Source organism: Misgurnus anguillicaudatus, chromosome 14 (assembly GCF_027580225.2).
Source record: "Misgurnus anguillicaudatus chromosome 14, ASM2758022v2, whole genome shotgun sequence".
NCBI classification, from domain to species: domain Eukaryota; kingdom Metazoa; phylum Chordata; class Actinopteri; order Cypriniformes; family Cobitidae; genus Misgurnus; species Misgurnus anguillicaudatus.
The window spans coordinates 30,517,734-30,530,825 of record NC_073350.2 but is presented as its reverse complement, the minus strand read 5'-3'; the positions used below and the strand labels follow the sequence as shown (position 1 = coordinate 30,530,825).

Sequence of the window (13,092 nt, the reverse complement as noted above, 5' to 3'; positions counted from 1 at the left end):
CAGCTTTATGCTCAAAATTTTGTATTTTTGATGAAACCCATATTTGATATATTTGTATGTTTTTACACTTTTCAGTAAAAATATCTAAAAATTCTTAAATTAATATGCTTTTTTCTTGATAAGCAAAATGACACATGAAAAATAAGTCTAGTTTTTAGACCAAAAATATCCAATTTAAGTGATTTTGTGCATAAACAGTGTTGGGGTAACGCATTACAAGTAACTTGCATTACGTAATAATATTACTTTTCTGAAGTAATGAGTAAAGTAACACATTACTTTATAAATGTACACATTCATATTTGAGTTACTTTTTAAAAAAAAAGTAATGCGAGTTACTTTCAGTTTAATTAATTTGATAAAAAAAATGTACTGAATTAAACTGAACCTATTCCACGGGCCTGTTGAATGCTTTATTCTGATTGGTTGAGAAAGGTTTCATGGGTGTTGATTATTTTTCTGTAAACCACACTAACTAGTCAAATATCTAATGTTACATACACACCAAACGCGGGGCATCGCGTTACTCGCTCTAGATTACTCGCATGATTTTACTTCGTGTCATGCAAATTTTTTGCTCGAGTTGAATATTTTTAACTTGGGTGAAGAAGCATTTGAGGGGAATAGCGCGTGTTTTTGCAGCAAACGCGCCACCCATATCGCTTCATTTGCATCGCCCCACGCGAGGACGCATCAGATTGTGTCTTTGCATTGACTTTATATGTAATCTACTCGCGCAAATTGTTGAACTCGCGTCTGGTGTGAACCCTCAGTTAAAAATAGGCACCAGAGCTATGTTTCTGGTAACCGTGGTATAAGAGGAATAATTGACTCTGGTCATTTGAATTATAAGAAAATTATGCACACCCGTGGTGTTGGCACTCTATGCGTCCCGGCTGAGTGGAAACAGGTATAGTCGAAAACGGAGAAGGCAGGCCAGAGCTTGACATTTTTGCAACGGAAATATGCAGTTTCTGAATGCACAACTTCTCTGTCATAAAAACACCTGCAAAGCCTGAAAGAGATCAAGCTTCAGCCAAGTAAAAAAGTAACGCAAAAGTAACTTAAAAGTAACGTAAGCATTACTTTCCATGAGTAACGCAATTAGTTACTTTTTTTGGGGAGTAACTTAATATTGTAATGCATTACTTTTAAAAGTAACTTTCCCCAACACTGTGCATAAAACAAGCAAAGAAATCTGCCAATGGGGTAAGAAAAAAATCTTGAACATTTTTCTTAAACACTGACTTCAAGAAAAATTTGCTTACCCCATTGGCAGATTTTTTTTTGCTTGTTTTATGCACAAAATAAATTAAATTTGATATTTTTGGTCTAAAAACTAGACCCATTTAGATTTATTCTGTTTATTTTGCTCATCAAGAAAAAGCATCTCAATTTAAGTATTTTTAGATTTTTTTACTGAAAACAAGACAAAAATACTAAGAATTTTTTTTCTTGAAAATCATTTTTTGCAGTGTATATTTATAGAAGAAAAATTTCCTGGAAGGGATTTTGTGAAACTTTTGTGAAAATCACAAAAAATGCTGACAAGCAATAAAAAAAAAAAGGCTGGCAGGAATGAGTTAAGACGGATGACAGATAACATATTAGACCAGATGGGCTTTCCAGGATACATGGAAATTGTCCTTGATAAGACAAGAAGAATAAGAAGTGTAACATGCATATGAAATTTGCAGGAATACTAATTTTATAATCACCAAAAAAATCGTACATATACATTGTAAATATTTTATATACATTGCGTAGCCTCACTTTGAACCCAATTTAAGTTGTGCTGATCAGGATGAGTTTTTCCTTACTTCGAGTTACTGAAAATCTTCTTCACCCTAGTAGTTTTCATAAAAGTCAATCGGCTGATACTGAGTTTGCTTGAAGACGAACTGCCAAACCACATAGAAAAGCTAAAATAAAAAAAATACTCATGTATGTGTGGACAGGGCCTTAGTGTCAGTAAATGTTACGGTTTGTTAAAAATGGTTTTTATTTTCTTGCCCGGAAACAGGTCTTAATATCAGAAGGATTGGGCCGATACGCCAAAGATCCAAAATTTGTGGCTGCCACAAAGCACGAGATCGCAGACGCTTGCGAGATGACTATAGACGAAATGGAAAGCGCCGCCAGTCATCTACTGAACGGCACCATCACGCCGGCAGTCAACGGCGTCAACGTTTTTCCCATACTGGCCCACAGAGACTATGAGCTACAAGATGTGACGGCTAGCTACAGCGACGAAGAACCAGAGCCCGAACCTCGGCCGCGGTACGAGGAGGACCTGGCGGACGAAATGATATGCATTACTACGTTATAGCATTTGACTAGCGGCTGCTGCTAATAGTTTTCATCGAGAACCGATCAAATGAAAATAAAGTATATTTATTGGCTTACTACCTAAAGAAGTGCCTTTACAGCGGAAGAGAAAGGCACCGAAAGAATGGACGCGTTGGTTCGCCCACTTCCTGTTTGAACAGGAAGTTGCTGTCATAGCGCCAGGAAGGAAAAGGTGATCGTGGGGACTTCACTTAATGCGAAGTGAATTTTTATTGTCACTCCAGGAAACGGACAATTGAGCAGCGAGGTGAGGTACAAAGGGGCGGGCTGTTTCCAAGGTGATGACAATCAGAGCGAATATGTCATTACCTCAGTCACTTTAAGGGTTTTGCATATCAAGCACGTTGCAAGCTCAATGCAAGCTAAGTATGGCATATCCCTCCTCGAAGGCTTTAGTTTGAAGTTACGACCCATACTTTATTTTAGTAACGATAAGGTAAACTGCATATTTTAGAGATCAAACGCTAATAATACAACACTGGTTTACAATAAGGATATCATGCAGGTTTGCGGTGAACTGGATAGATTTTACAAGAAGATTTCAGCATTTGCGTTGAATGCACTAGCAGGCAGGTTATTTTTTTAATTTAGGATAGCCTGTTTGATATTTCATAATATATGCTGTAAATGACTTGTAATATAAAGCAAAGGAACTTTGTAAAGAGACATATATTTTGTAATTATGTACTGTACAAAAAAGATCAGCAATATATTAATCCTTATTGATGTTATTGCATAACGAAAAGACGACATTTGGTGTTATTTTAATAGGTACTGTACCTTACTAATTCCTCTGCCTTTATTCTTTGCTCATATGCATTTCTCGTTTGTGAAAAACTGAACAAAAAAGCCAATTTTTTATGAGGTTATGTCTGTGACACCCGCACAAGATATGCAAGTCGTTTCTTCTTTCGATGTCCGTTTCGAAAGCGTAACCAGTGTTCCTTGAAAATCTACGGCATGCAGTATGGGTCACAAAAGTCAACCTCCTTTAAGAGGATTTTAGTAGGGCTTTACAGAATAGTGTCTTATTGTGTTCTCGTTTGTGTCCATTGTTAGGGTTCGTGCGAGTTTCATTGCATATTTTGTGCAGGGGAGGTGCGCAGAAAGGTGCAATGGTAAAATGCTTTGTGCATTAACGATGCTGCTTAATAAGTCTGCGATTATACTATACGACCCTCGCCAGAAAAATGCTGCCACACGGAGAAGCCTACAGTAGCTGATCTATGAATATTCCCCGTGTAATGCACAGGGAAACCCAAAGCTAATTTCAGATCAGCGATTAAATTCCACCAACAGCGTTGGGTGTTTTGTGCCCTGATGGGGACGGATTGAAATCTTCCTTTAAGTTTTATAATGATGGTTATGATGATGATGATGATAAAGAGGATTATGACCAAAATATGTGCTAATGGAAGTTTTAGGTTCCAGTCATGCATTTTTAAAGGGACAGCTCGCCCAAAATGGTCTTTATTTATTCAAACAGGTATGTTAAATTTCAGTTTGTTCATTACACTAAAGGCTAATTTATACTTCTGCGCCAAGTGTATGCCCTAGCCTACATCGTATAGCAGCCGATGCCGTCGTGAACAGGGCTCGTTATAGTTGTGCATAGGTCCTACGGTGTAGGTTCCGCGTCAGTTTTCATTTATACTTTTGCGGCGTCGACGTGCAAACACATGCGCCGACCACTAGTAGGCAGTATCCATGCGTGTAACCACAGTAGCAGCGTGACCGTCAATGAAGAAGCAGCTTGGCATGTTAACCCACAAACGAAGAAGAAACAGCAACTTGTTGTGTATGAATTCAGAAGACCAGCAATTATGGAAGTAAATAAACAGCGACTTTTGTTGCAGTTTGAGTTAAATCACTCCTCAAGTTTGCTCATCTTTGTTTTCAACGTCGCAAACGGAAATATCTATGATGCCGTTTTTTTACCTGACGGGAGGGGTTCTGGTGGACCAATTACAGCGCTTGCGGTCCACATAGAACTGACACGCTGTTAAAAATTTTGCTCGTCAGGCTACGCACAGGCTACAGATAACCTACGGCGTAGCTACGGCGTAGAGCTTATGCACGACTATAAATTGGGCTTTATACTTCTGCGTCGCACTGCAATTACACTGCCAAAACACTAGTTGGCGGTGGGGTTTTTATGTTACACGGTGTTCAGTTTCTTTGCTGCTGTTTTAAGTTTAGACTACTACGAACAATGGCGACCGAAATTGAGCGAATTATGTTGGAGATTGAAATGCACGTTTAGTGAAATTACTTTTAATGAATTAATTTAAAAATTAAAAATGCAAAAACGACTCCGCATTGGAAATGCGTTGGAAGAAATGCAAGCCGAAAAATCGTAGATCTTGCAGTCTGCTTTGTCACAACGTGTAGTTAAATTTTTTAAGGAGCTGTGCGTAAAGGCCGAAGTATAGTCAATTTTTACGTGTACGCGAAGGTCTGCGTAAAGTGGGCGTGATGCAATTTTCGTAATCAGAAAAGTGCGCACGTAGTGTACGTGCACTGCCGGATTTTTTTAATTGTAATTGTCAACCTGATCTCACGAATTTCCGTGGCATAGTCACAGAATTTTTTGCTCATTTTTCCGTGACATTCTCACGGATCTCCGCATATTTCCATGGCCCTGCCACGGACTTTCTTTTCCGTGGCATTCTCACGGATTGGTTACTCAACTGTTTTGTCCTATTTTCTTACCATTGTCGCTTCGGTTTAGGGTTAGATTTACATAAAATGACATCCCTACCCAAACCCAACTCTAACCCCAATGCCAGGTGACAATTGATTAAAGTTTAGAAAATATAAAAGAATACATCAGAAAAAATTGTATAAACCAATACTTACAGTGACAAAGTAACGCAAGCACCAAATCTAACCCTAAACCGAAACCACAATGGTTTGAAAATAGGAAAAAGCAGTTGAGTGGCCAATCCGTGAGAATGCCACGGAAAAGAAAGTCCGTGGCAGGGCCACGGAAATATGCGGCGATCCGTGAGAATGTCACGGAAAAATTAGCAAAAAATTCCGTGACTATCCCACGGAACTTTGTGAGATCATGTTGGTAATTGTACGTTGCGCTAGCGCCTACCGGAGAATATAGTAGGTAGTCCAGGAGATGCATTGCGTTTTGGCCATAGACTGTAAAAAAAGATGAAGCCGTCAGTGTACTGATACGGCGCTGACATCTTGGGTTTTGAGTCTGCGCAGTAGTGATTTCAGGACCAGTCCTGTAGTTCTGGAGTAGTGAGCAGGAAGTAAAGCCGCGAAGTCAAGGCCCCGCCCTCACTCTCGCAGAATGCGCATATCACAGCTGTCAATCATGACGTGACATCACTGTTTTTATAGACGGTTTCATCGGACGCACGTGATACACGTCTGGATCCTAACCTTACTTCCGGTTTCGTTTTTTTTTTATGGTCTGACTAGTTGCTAAACTGATCTCTTGAACAAACGCATCGTCGAAAATAACAAATGTTTTGGTTTCCTAGGTAATCTATGTGTTGTTGTTTTGCTTGTTATAGAAATAAATTACGTTTAAAGGACTTTGTTGTTATTTATTATTAGCGGAGATTACCGGAAGTTACGTGCAGCCGCTTGTTTATGTTGTTACTGCTGAAACGGTCTATAGCATTAAATGACTAACTAAAAACAAACTTATTTTAAAAACAAACACTTGAATTTACATCAGCGTGATAAAAACTACAGTAAATGACAGAAACCAGCTTCGGAAAAAAATAATTAAAGTGTAATTAAATTTTTTAGTTGGTCTCAAGTCCCATTGAATAACATGGGGGAGGCGGGGTTTATGGCCTATACTGGGACCAGTCACTGGGGGGCAATCGAGACGTTTTGGCTTCACTTTTCAGGGATTGTGCGGCACACTTGGTTTTGGCGCATGAGTTGAATCTCTGTGTACACTATACTTTGCAAGGCCATGCTTTCGACCGTGCGCGTACGTTCTCGTACACGTAAAAAACAGACTATACGAGTCTGGGCTTAAGGCAGCAGCGAGTGTGACGGCATACACAACTATGCGTAGGCTATCCCGTATTTACTTCATACACTCAACGCAGAAGTATAAATTTGCCTTAAAGGGATAGTTCACCCAAAAATTGTTTACTTACTATCATGTTGTTACAAACCTGTATAAATTTCTTTGTTCTGATGAACACAAAGATATTTTGAGGAATGAACGTTAACCAAATCGTCCATGGGCCCCATTCACTTCCATAGTATTCTTTTATGTTACTATGGGAGTGAATGGGTTTCTTGATCGGTTTGGTAGCACACTTCCCTTAAGGTGTCTTTGTGTTAATCAGAACGAAGAAATGTATACGGACATGAGGGTGAGTAAATGATGACTGAATTTTCATGTTTGGGTGAATTATCCCTTTAAGGTACACTCTTGAAAGTAAAGGTGCCACGAAAGTTTGTTCACAGCTATCCATAAAATAACAATTTCTTTTTTATAATCTAAAGAAAGTTTTTTCACTACAACAAACCTTTTGTGAAACAGAATTTTTTTAAAGATGTTAAAAAGGCTTTATTGAACCCTAAAGTCGTTCTTCTATGTCATCATGAAGCATCTTTGTTTATAAGAGTGTATCATGATGTTTTATAAGATTTGAGATTTAACGCACAAGTTGTATTGACTTATTGAACTTGTCAGAAATAAACACTGGCTGTTTTTAGGCCATGTAAAGACACATACAGGTTTGAAATGACCATTTTTGGGCGAACTGTTTCTTAAAGCGTGGCAGGAAACTGGTTAAGCAATACTGATCCCAATTTCCCACGCATTATTTCTTGTGTTATTTTTCCTTTCAATGCTTATTGCAGCTTCGGCTTCTGCAGATACCTCTTCATGGGCATAGTGCAGGGGAAACATATCAGCATTTAAAGCGTCCTTTAAGGTTTTGTAAATGTTTCCTGAGACCTCAGTGCAGGATTACACGATTCAATTGACCTTTCTGTCACTTCCAACAGACAAATTAATGCTGGGCATTATGGGTAAAAAGAGCAAAAAATAAAGTTTGACTGCGAAGGCCACTGCCCTGAAGTGCAAAGCTTCATTACAGCGAAAATGAAGGGAAGAAATGGGTTTGTGGGAATTGATGTTTATGTGTTTTGGAAGAGTACTGTGCTTTTTCAGTCAACCGAATACTGTGGGTTCAACCACTGCGCGTGCACATCTGAAAGGGCTTTTGAAATGATCCAAGCGAAAAACTACATTGTGTTCTGGTCTCTTCATGTCAGTTTTACTGTATCTTGTTAACGGACCAATGCACATTCTTGGCACATTGTACTATTCGTAGCAATTACTGGTAAGGACAATAAAATATGCATTATTTTTAAGAAATTAAAAAAACTTTTAAAAAAACTTGTGAAACTAAAGATTAAACTTTTACCTCGTGTCAGGGACTCCTGAAAAGAAGAAAATTTGGTTTTTCATTTACCAATGGAATTTAACTGTTAGCACATTGCTGTTCGTCTTTGCACAAAGTACTGTAACGTGAAGTTTGTTTTCCTTGTTTTCTATTCATATTTTGTGTATTGAGGGGGGCGAATTTTGTACTTTTTTTTCTGTGACTGTGCGTACGGTTTAGTAATTTGTAATTTGTCATTTACATTTCACCTTTCAGTGCTGGAACAGATGAGGAGAACGGAGAAATAAAGGTGCACTGCTTTGTATTGTTAACGCGAGCGTTAGCAAAAAATTAAAGTATTAAACATTTTACATTTTCAGAGCCACATCTGTTGATTATCACATTTTCATCTAGAGTTGTTGCTTACTACTATTATATAATTTTTATTAATAATGCTGTAAGGAAAATAAGATTATAGTGTAATATATGTACAGAAGTAATTGAAAGATGTGTGGTGGTGATGTTCTTCTTTTGAAAGTCCTTATCTTTGCTCTGTTATGGTTTATATTCCATGAGGAAAAAAGAATAAAAGATTTTCTTTACGTAGCAGATGACTTCTGATATCCCTCTAGGTTTTGTATGGATACATTTTTTTGTAATTTGCCTATTTATTTTGGCCTGGACTTGATTTTAATCAATATTAAAATTTTATTTTCTAATGATTAATACTGAATAAACTTAATGAATAAATAACAAACAAACTCTCATTTTTCTGTTCACATGCAAAAACATTTATAAATAAGAGAAGTTGCAATTACAGTGTTGTTTGAAGTGATCATATGAATTGGCTATTCTAATGCTGGATTCACACCAAACGCGGTATATGCGGCAAAAACGTGCTATTTGCAGTTTTTAAATTTACTCGCTTCATTCGCGCATGAAATTCTAGACATTAGAGACATTCACATGAAAATTTGCGTCATGGAAAGGGCTTCTGCGAATCCGCTCGCTTCCTGTAATCATGTCACTACTCGAGCAAGCTCCTGATTGGTGAACGCTGCACGATTTTCCATTTTTCAATTTGCGCATTTCCCACGGCAACGTTCAATTCACGCAAACTAGATGTGCAAATGAGGTGGATTTGCGAGACCTCCAGACGCGCCTAAATGCCTCTTTACATTGGCTTAACATTGAAATAATTCGCGCCAGACGCTCTATTCGCGTTCGGTGTGAACGCAGCATTATATGCAAAGGTTATCAAAGGATATTTGTATTTACCTTGTGAGATACTATCATGTAGTTGCTAATAATTTGATCTCTCAATACATGTACATGAGGTTTTAGAAACATATTGCACTTTAAATGTGAATACAAAGTTGTAGCAAGTGAAGGTGACATTAAATTATAGGTGATGAGCACTAGTTTTTTAGTCACTCTGGGCTGATTTTGTTCAATGGTGACACGACTGTTTGAAGCTCCGATGCTTCATCCTCTGATGGCCCGGGGTCTTTACACATTAGAAGTGGGAGTGCATACCTCTGAAACTGAAAAGGTTACAATTTTCAGTATATATATATATACACATATACATATACAGTGGGGAAAATAAGTATTTGACACATCAGCATTTTCTAAGTGGGGGGGGTTTCTAAGTGGGCCATTGACACAAACTTTCCATCAGATGTAGCCATCAAGCCAAATATTAAATTCATACAAAGAAATTAGAACATTTGAGTATACAAGTATAGTTCTTTGCTTTTACCCGAAGTCTTTCCTGTGTGCCTCCTAGGTAATGAGAAGCCTTTAAAGGCCATCAATTAGGACTAAAGCAGCTGATATCAATAAGTACTGATAGGGGGCAGGGTTTCTCTCTCAATAATAACAGATTTCTGGTTTTCTATGCCATTTTGCACCTTGTTCTTTTCATGTGTTCAATACTTATTCCCTGTGTCATTTCACTTTATTTATTATGACTCAACTTGTATACTTAAATGTTCTGATTTCTTTGTATGAATTCAATATTTGGCTTGATGGCTACATCTGGTGTCAATAGCCCACTAGAAATCCCCTTACTGATAAAAATGCTGATGTGCACTGCAAAAAAATGATTTTCAAGAAAAAAATGTCTTGTTTATTAATAAGATTATTAATACAAATAATCATCAGTACACTGCAAAAAATTATTTTCAAGAAAAAAAATTCTTAGTATTTGTATTTTTGTCTTGTTTTCAGTAGAAATATCTAAAAATTCTTAAATTAAGATGCTTTTTCTTGATGATGAAAACGACTCAAGAAAATAAGTCTAGTTTTTAAACCAAAAATATCAAATTTAAGTGATTTTGTGCATAAAACAACAAAAAAAAATCTGCCAATGGGGTAAGCAAATTTTTCTTGAATTTAGTGTTTAAGAAAATTTTTCAGGATGTTTTGCTTACCCCCTTGGCAGATTTTTTTGTTTGTTTTATGCACAAAATCGCTTAGATTTGATGTTTTTTGTCTGGAGGCTAGACTGATTTTCTTGGGTCGTTTTGCTCATCAAGAAAAAGCATCTTAATTTAAGAATTTTTAGATATTTCTACTGATAACAAGACAAAAAATGTTTTCTTGAAAATAATTTTTCGCAGTGTACTGATCATTATTTGTATTAATAATCTTATTTAGCCTACAATAATAAACCTATAAAATCATACTTGTTAGACGTTCACACAATTTTGACTGGTACTAAATAGCCACATCAATTTTAGTGTTTCAGTATTGATTTCAGTCACCTGTTTGTTCATGTATATGTAGATCATGGGGTTGTAGAAAGTGCTGCTTTTGGCCATGTATATGGGTACAACCTTCACCAGAGAGCTCATCTGGACATCGGGATTAAATACGACTGTTAAAGCCAGAGCAGCGTATGGCAGCCAGCTCACAAGAAACGCCAACACCATCATCACCACCATCCATGCCACCTTTGACTCCGCCCTCGCTGCTGCCCCTCCGCACACTTTAGCTACCTAATACAGATAAGATACTCAGAAGTTATACAATATCAGGGTTAAGCAAAGCCTGGCATGTATCATTTTCATCTAGAGTTATAAACAATTCACAAAAAACAACACTCAAATACAGGCCAATGTCCTACTTTTCTTAGGGTGTACAGCAGCCACGAGTATGAAATCACGATGATGGCCAATGGCACGGCAAAGCAAAGTGAGAAGTAAGAAATGATGTAAGACATGTTTTTGAAGTCTCGACCCTGCCAGTTAGGTCCACATGAAGTTCCCACCCCCTCCAGCTGGTAACTCCCCCAGCCAAAGAGAGGTGGAGTATTCCAGATTAAAGACCAGAGCCAGGATAATGCAACCCCTCCTGCCGCATGCTTGCTTTGAAATGTGATTGTACCCAAAGGCTTGCATACTACAAACAGCCTTTCCACGGCGATCAGGGCCACCGTGCATAGTGCCGTTATACCTGTACAGTAAATAAAGGAACATTTACAGTAGAATTAGGAGTTCATTTAAATCTTAAGGGTTTAGTCATGTAATTGATTTAGTACTATTTGGTATTGGATAAGAAACAAAAAATTAATTTGCATACATTTGAGAAAACAAAGTGATTCATGTTAGGAAGGCAATAAAATATAAAGTTGCAAAGTGTCTACAATTTCAGATAAAAAAAGCAATCACAACTAAATTGTTACATCTTATTGAAAAGTGATTGCTCGTGATGCTTGACTTTCGGTTGCCATGGCAATGCTGTGCACTTTATTTAGGGGTTTGGTCCTATCAAGGTCCCCATGCGGATGCTACACTGCAAAAAATTATTTAAAAAAAAAATATTCTTAGTATTTTTGTCTTGTTTTCAGTAAAAATTTCAAAAAATTCTTAAATTAAGATGATTTTTCTTTATAAACAAAACGACCCAAGAAAATAAGTCTAGTTTTTAGACCTAAAATATAAAATTTAAGTGATTTTGTCCATAAAACAAGCAAAAATATCTGCCAATGGGGTAAGCAAAAAAAATCTTGAACATTTTTCTTAAACACTGAATTCATGAAAAATTCAAGAAAAATTAGCTTACCCCATTGGCAGATTTTTTTTGCTTGTTTTATGCACAAAATCACTTAAATTTGATATTTTTGTTCTAAAAACTAGACTTTTATTTTCTGGGGTCGCTTTGCTCATCAAGAAAAAGCATCCCAATCTATTAGAATCTTTAGATATTTTTACTGAAAACAAAATTACTAAGAATTTTTTTTCTTGAAAATATTTTTTTGCAGTGTAGGGCATTTCTTTGTGGTGACTATAGCTGATTCCTTAACAAGGTGGTCCATAGATAGGATTTTTTTACACCCATTTTATCACTTTCCAAGTAGAAATCATAACCCTGATTGCTGAAAATACACTTCATCCCTTCTTGATAAGGAGTTATCATTCATATCCATAAACATAAATGGTTATAGGGTCACTAAAGTTATAGTCATGGTTGCCTTAGTAAGCATCACTATTGCAGTATCAGCTAAAATAATGCTCTTTTATTTCCATTGAGACTAATGAAGTGAAATACAATATTAAATTCGAATTAGATCATATTGTGTGTTCTGGAAGCCCAGCAGGCGTTACCCAATGGAGATTACATAATACAAATGATTTTGTATTGGAATAAACCAGCACATACTCACCGAATAAAGCAACACAGAACCCCTCCAACACGCATCCGACCCGTCCCATAATGTAGTAGCCCACGGCATTGGTCAGCACAGATGGCACACTGCCTGTTAATGTGGTACCCAGGTCGGCCACTGCCAGATTGACCAAGGCGAAATTCAGCGGCTGTCGCAGCTGTTTGTGCCGTAAGGTCACAGCGATAACCGTAGCGTTCAGCACGACAGCTGTGATGGAGACCAGGGCCATGAGGACAGATAGCGTGATGAATCCTGCCTGTGGCAGGGGCATCTCTGCACCGAGGACATGGACGGAAGATCCGTTCAGGATTTCTGAAAAAGAGGCCATCTCAATCAAAAAAAGTCTGGATGAGGGACAGATCAGTTTCTTGTTAGTTTTATGGCATGCAAGTGCATTGAACATTCACCTCACAGCGTGTCTTCGGACGACGACACGAAAAAGCTTTCTCGTTCAGATTAGGTCCTGTAAGACGAAAAGTCCTGCAGATCCAGATTTGAGACACAACAGGTCTTACTAGACATGATCTCTGATCTAACTTGACCCCTCAATAGTGGAATGACTTAACCTACTAAGACCTGAGCTTTGTTTTTTTCTTCAGATTTCTTCCAGCTATTTTGGGGTTAGGGAGAACCAATAAATATAATAACCAAATATTTTTCTTTGAACATGAAGCAGTGTAATTGTCAACA

The 13,092-nt window shown here is 37.5% G+C and overlaps 2 protein-coding genes across 18 annotated transcripts in view; one reads left to right on the top strand and one right to left on the bottom strand.

The window, feature by feature from the left end:
• The window catches only part of cacna1da (calcium channel, voltage-dependent, L type, alpha 1D subunit, a), an 89,587-nt gene extending 85,260 nt beyond the window's left edge, over nt 1–4,327 (top strand). For all 16 annotated transcript variants that reach the window (XM_073876260.1, XM_073876262.1, XM_073876256.1 and 13 more), the window contains one exon: nt 2,024–4,327. In XM_073876260.1, coding sequence (XP_073732361.1) covers nt 2,024–2,329 — 306 coding nt within the window. In that variant the 3' untranslated portion in view covers nt 2,330–4,327. The remainder of the gene's footprint in view (nt 1–2,023) is intronic.
• Nucleotides 4,328–8,938: 4,611 nt separating this feature from the next.
• Nucleotides 8,939–12,885, bottom strand: parapinopsinb (parapinopsin b). 2 transcript variants are annotated; one of them, XM_055183479.2, is made up of 5 exons: nt 12,810–12,885; nt 12,400–12,714; nt 10,861–11,189; nt 10,499–10,732; nt 8,939–9,274 (listed from the first exon to the last, which is right to left on the bottom strand). In XM_055183479.2, the coding sequence occupies exons 2-5, from the start codon at nt 12,671–12,673 to the stop codon at nt 9,161–9,163; spliced, it is 951 nt and encodes a 316-aa protein (XP_055039454.1). In that variant the 5' UTR covers nt 12,674–12,714; nt 12,810–12,885; the 3' UTR covers nt 8,939–9,160. The 2 variants fall into 2 exon arrangements, with proteins under 2 accessions (XP_055039454.1, XP_055039453.1); XM_055183478.2 differs by lacking the exon at nt 12,810–12,885 and having other exon boundaries at nt 12,400–12,735.
• Nucleotides 12,886–13,092: the final 207 nt, after the last annotated feature.

Bases quoted from the DNA above. Each gene is read 5' to 3' on its own strand.
- parapinopsinb (XM_055183478.2), bottom strand. From the start codon at position 12,730: ATGGCCTCTTTTTCAGAAATCCTGAACGGATCTTCCGTCCATGTCCTC. The intron at 10,733-10,860 runs GTAGGACATTGG...TATCTGTATTAG, and splicing joins TGCTGTACACCCTAAGAAAA to GTAGCTAAAGTGTGCGGAGG. The intron at 9,275-10,498 runs GTGACTGAAATC...TAACCTTTTCAG, and splicing joins ACATATACATGAACAAACAG to TTTCAGAGGTATGCACTCCC.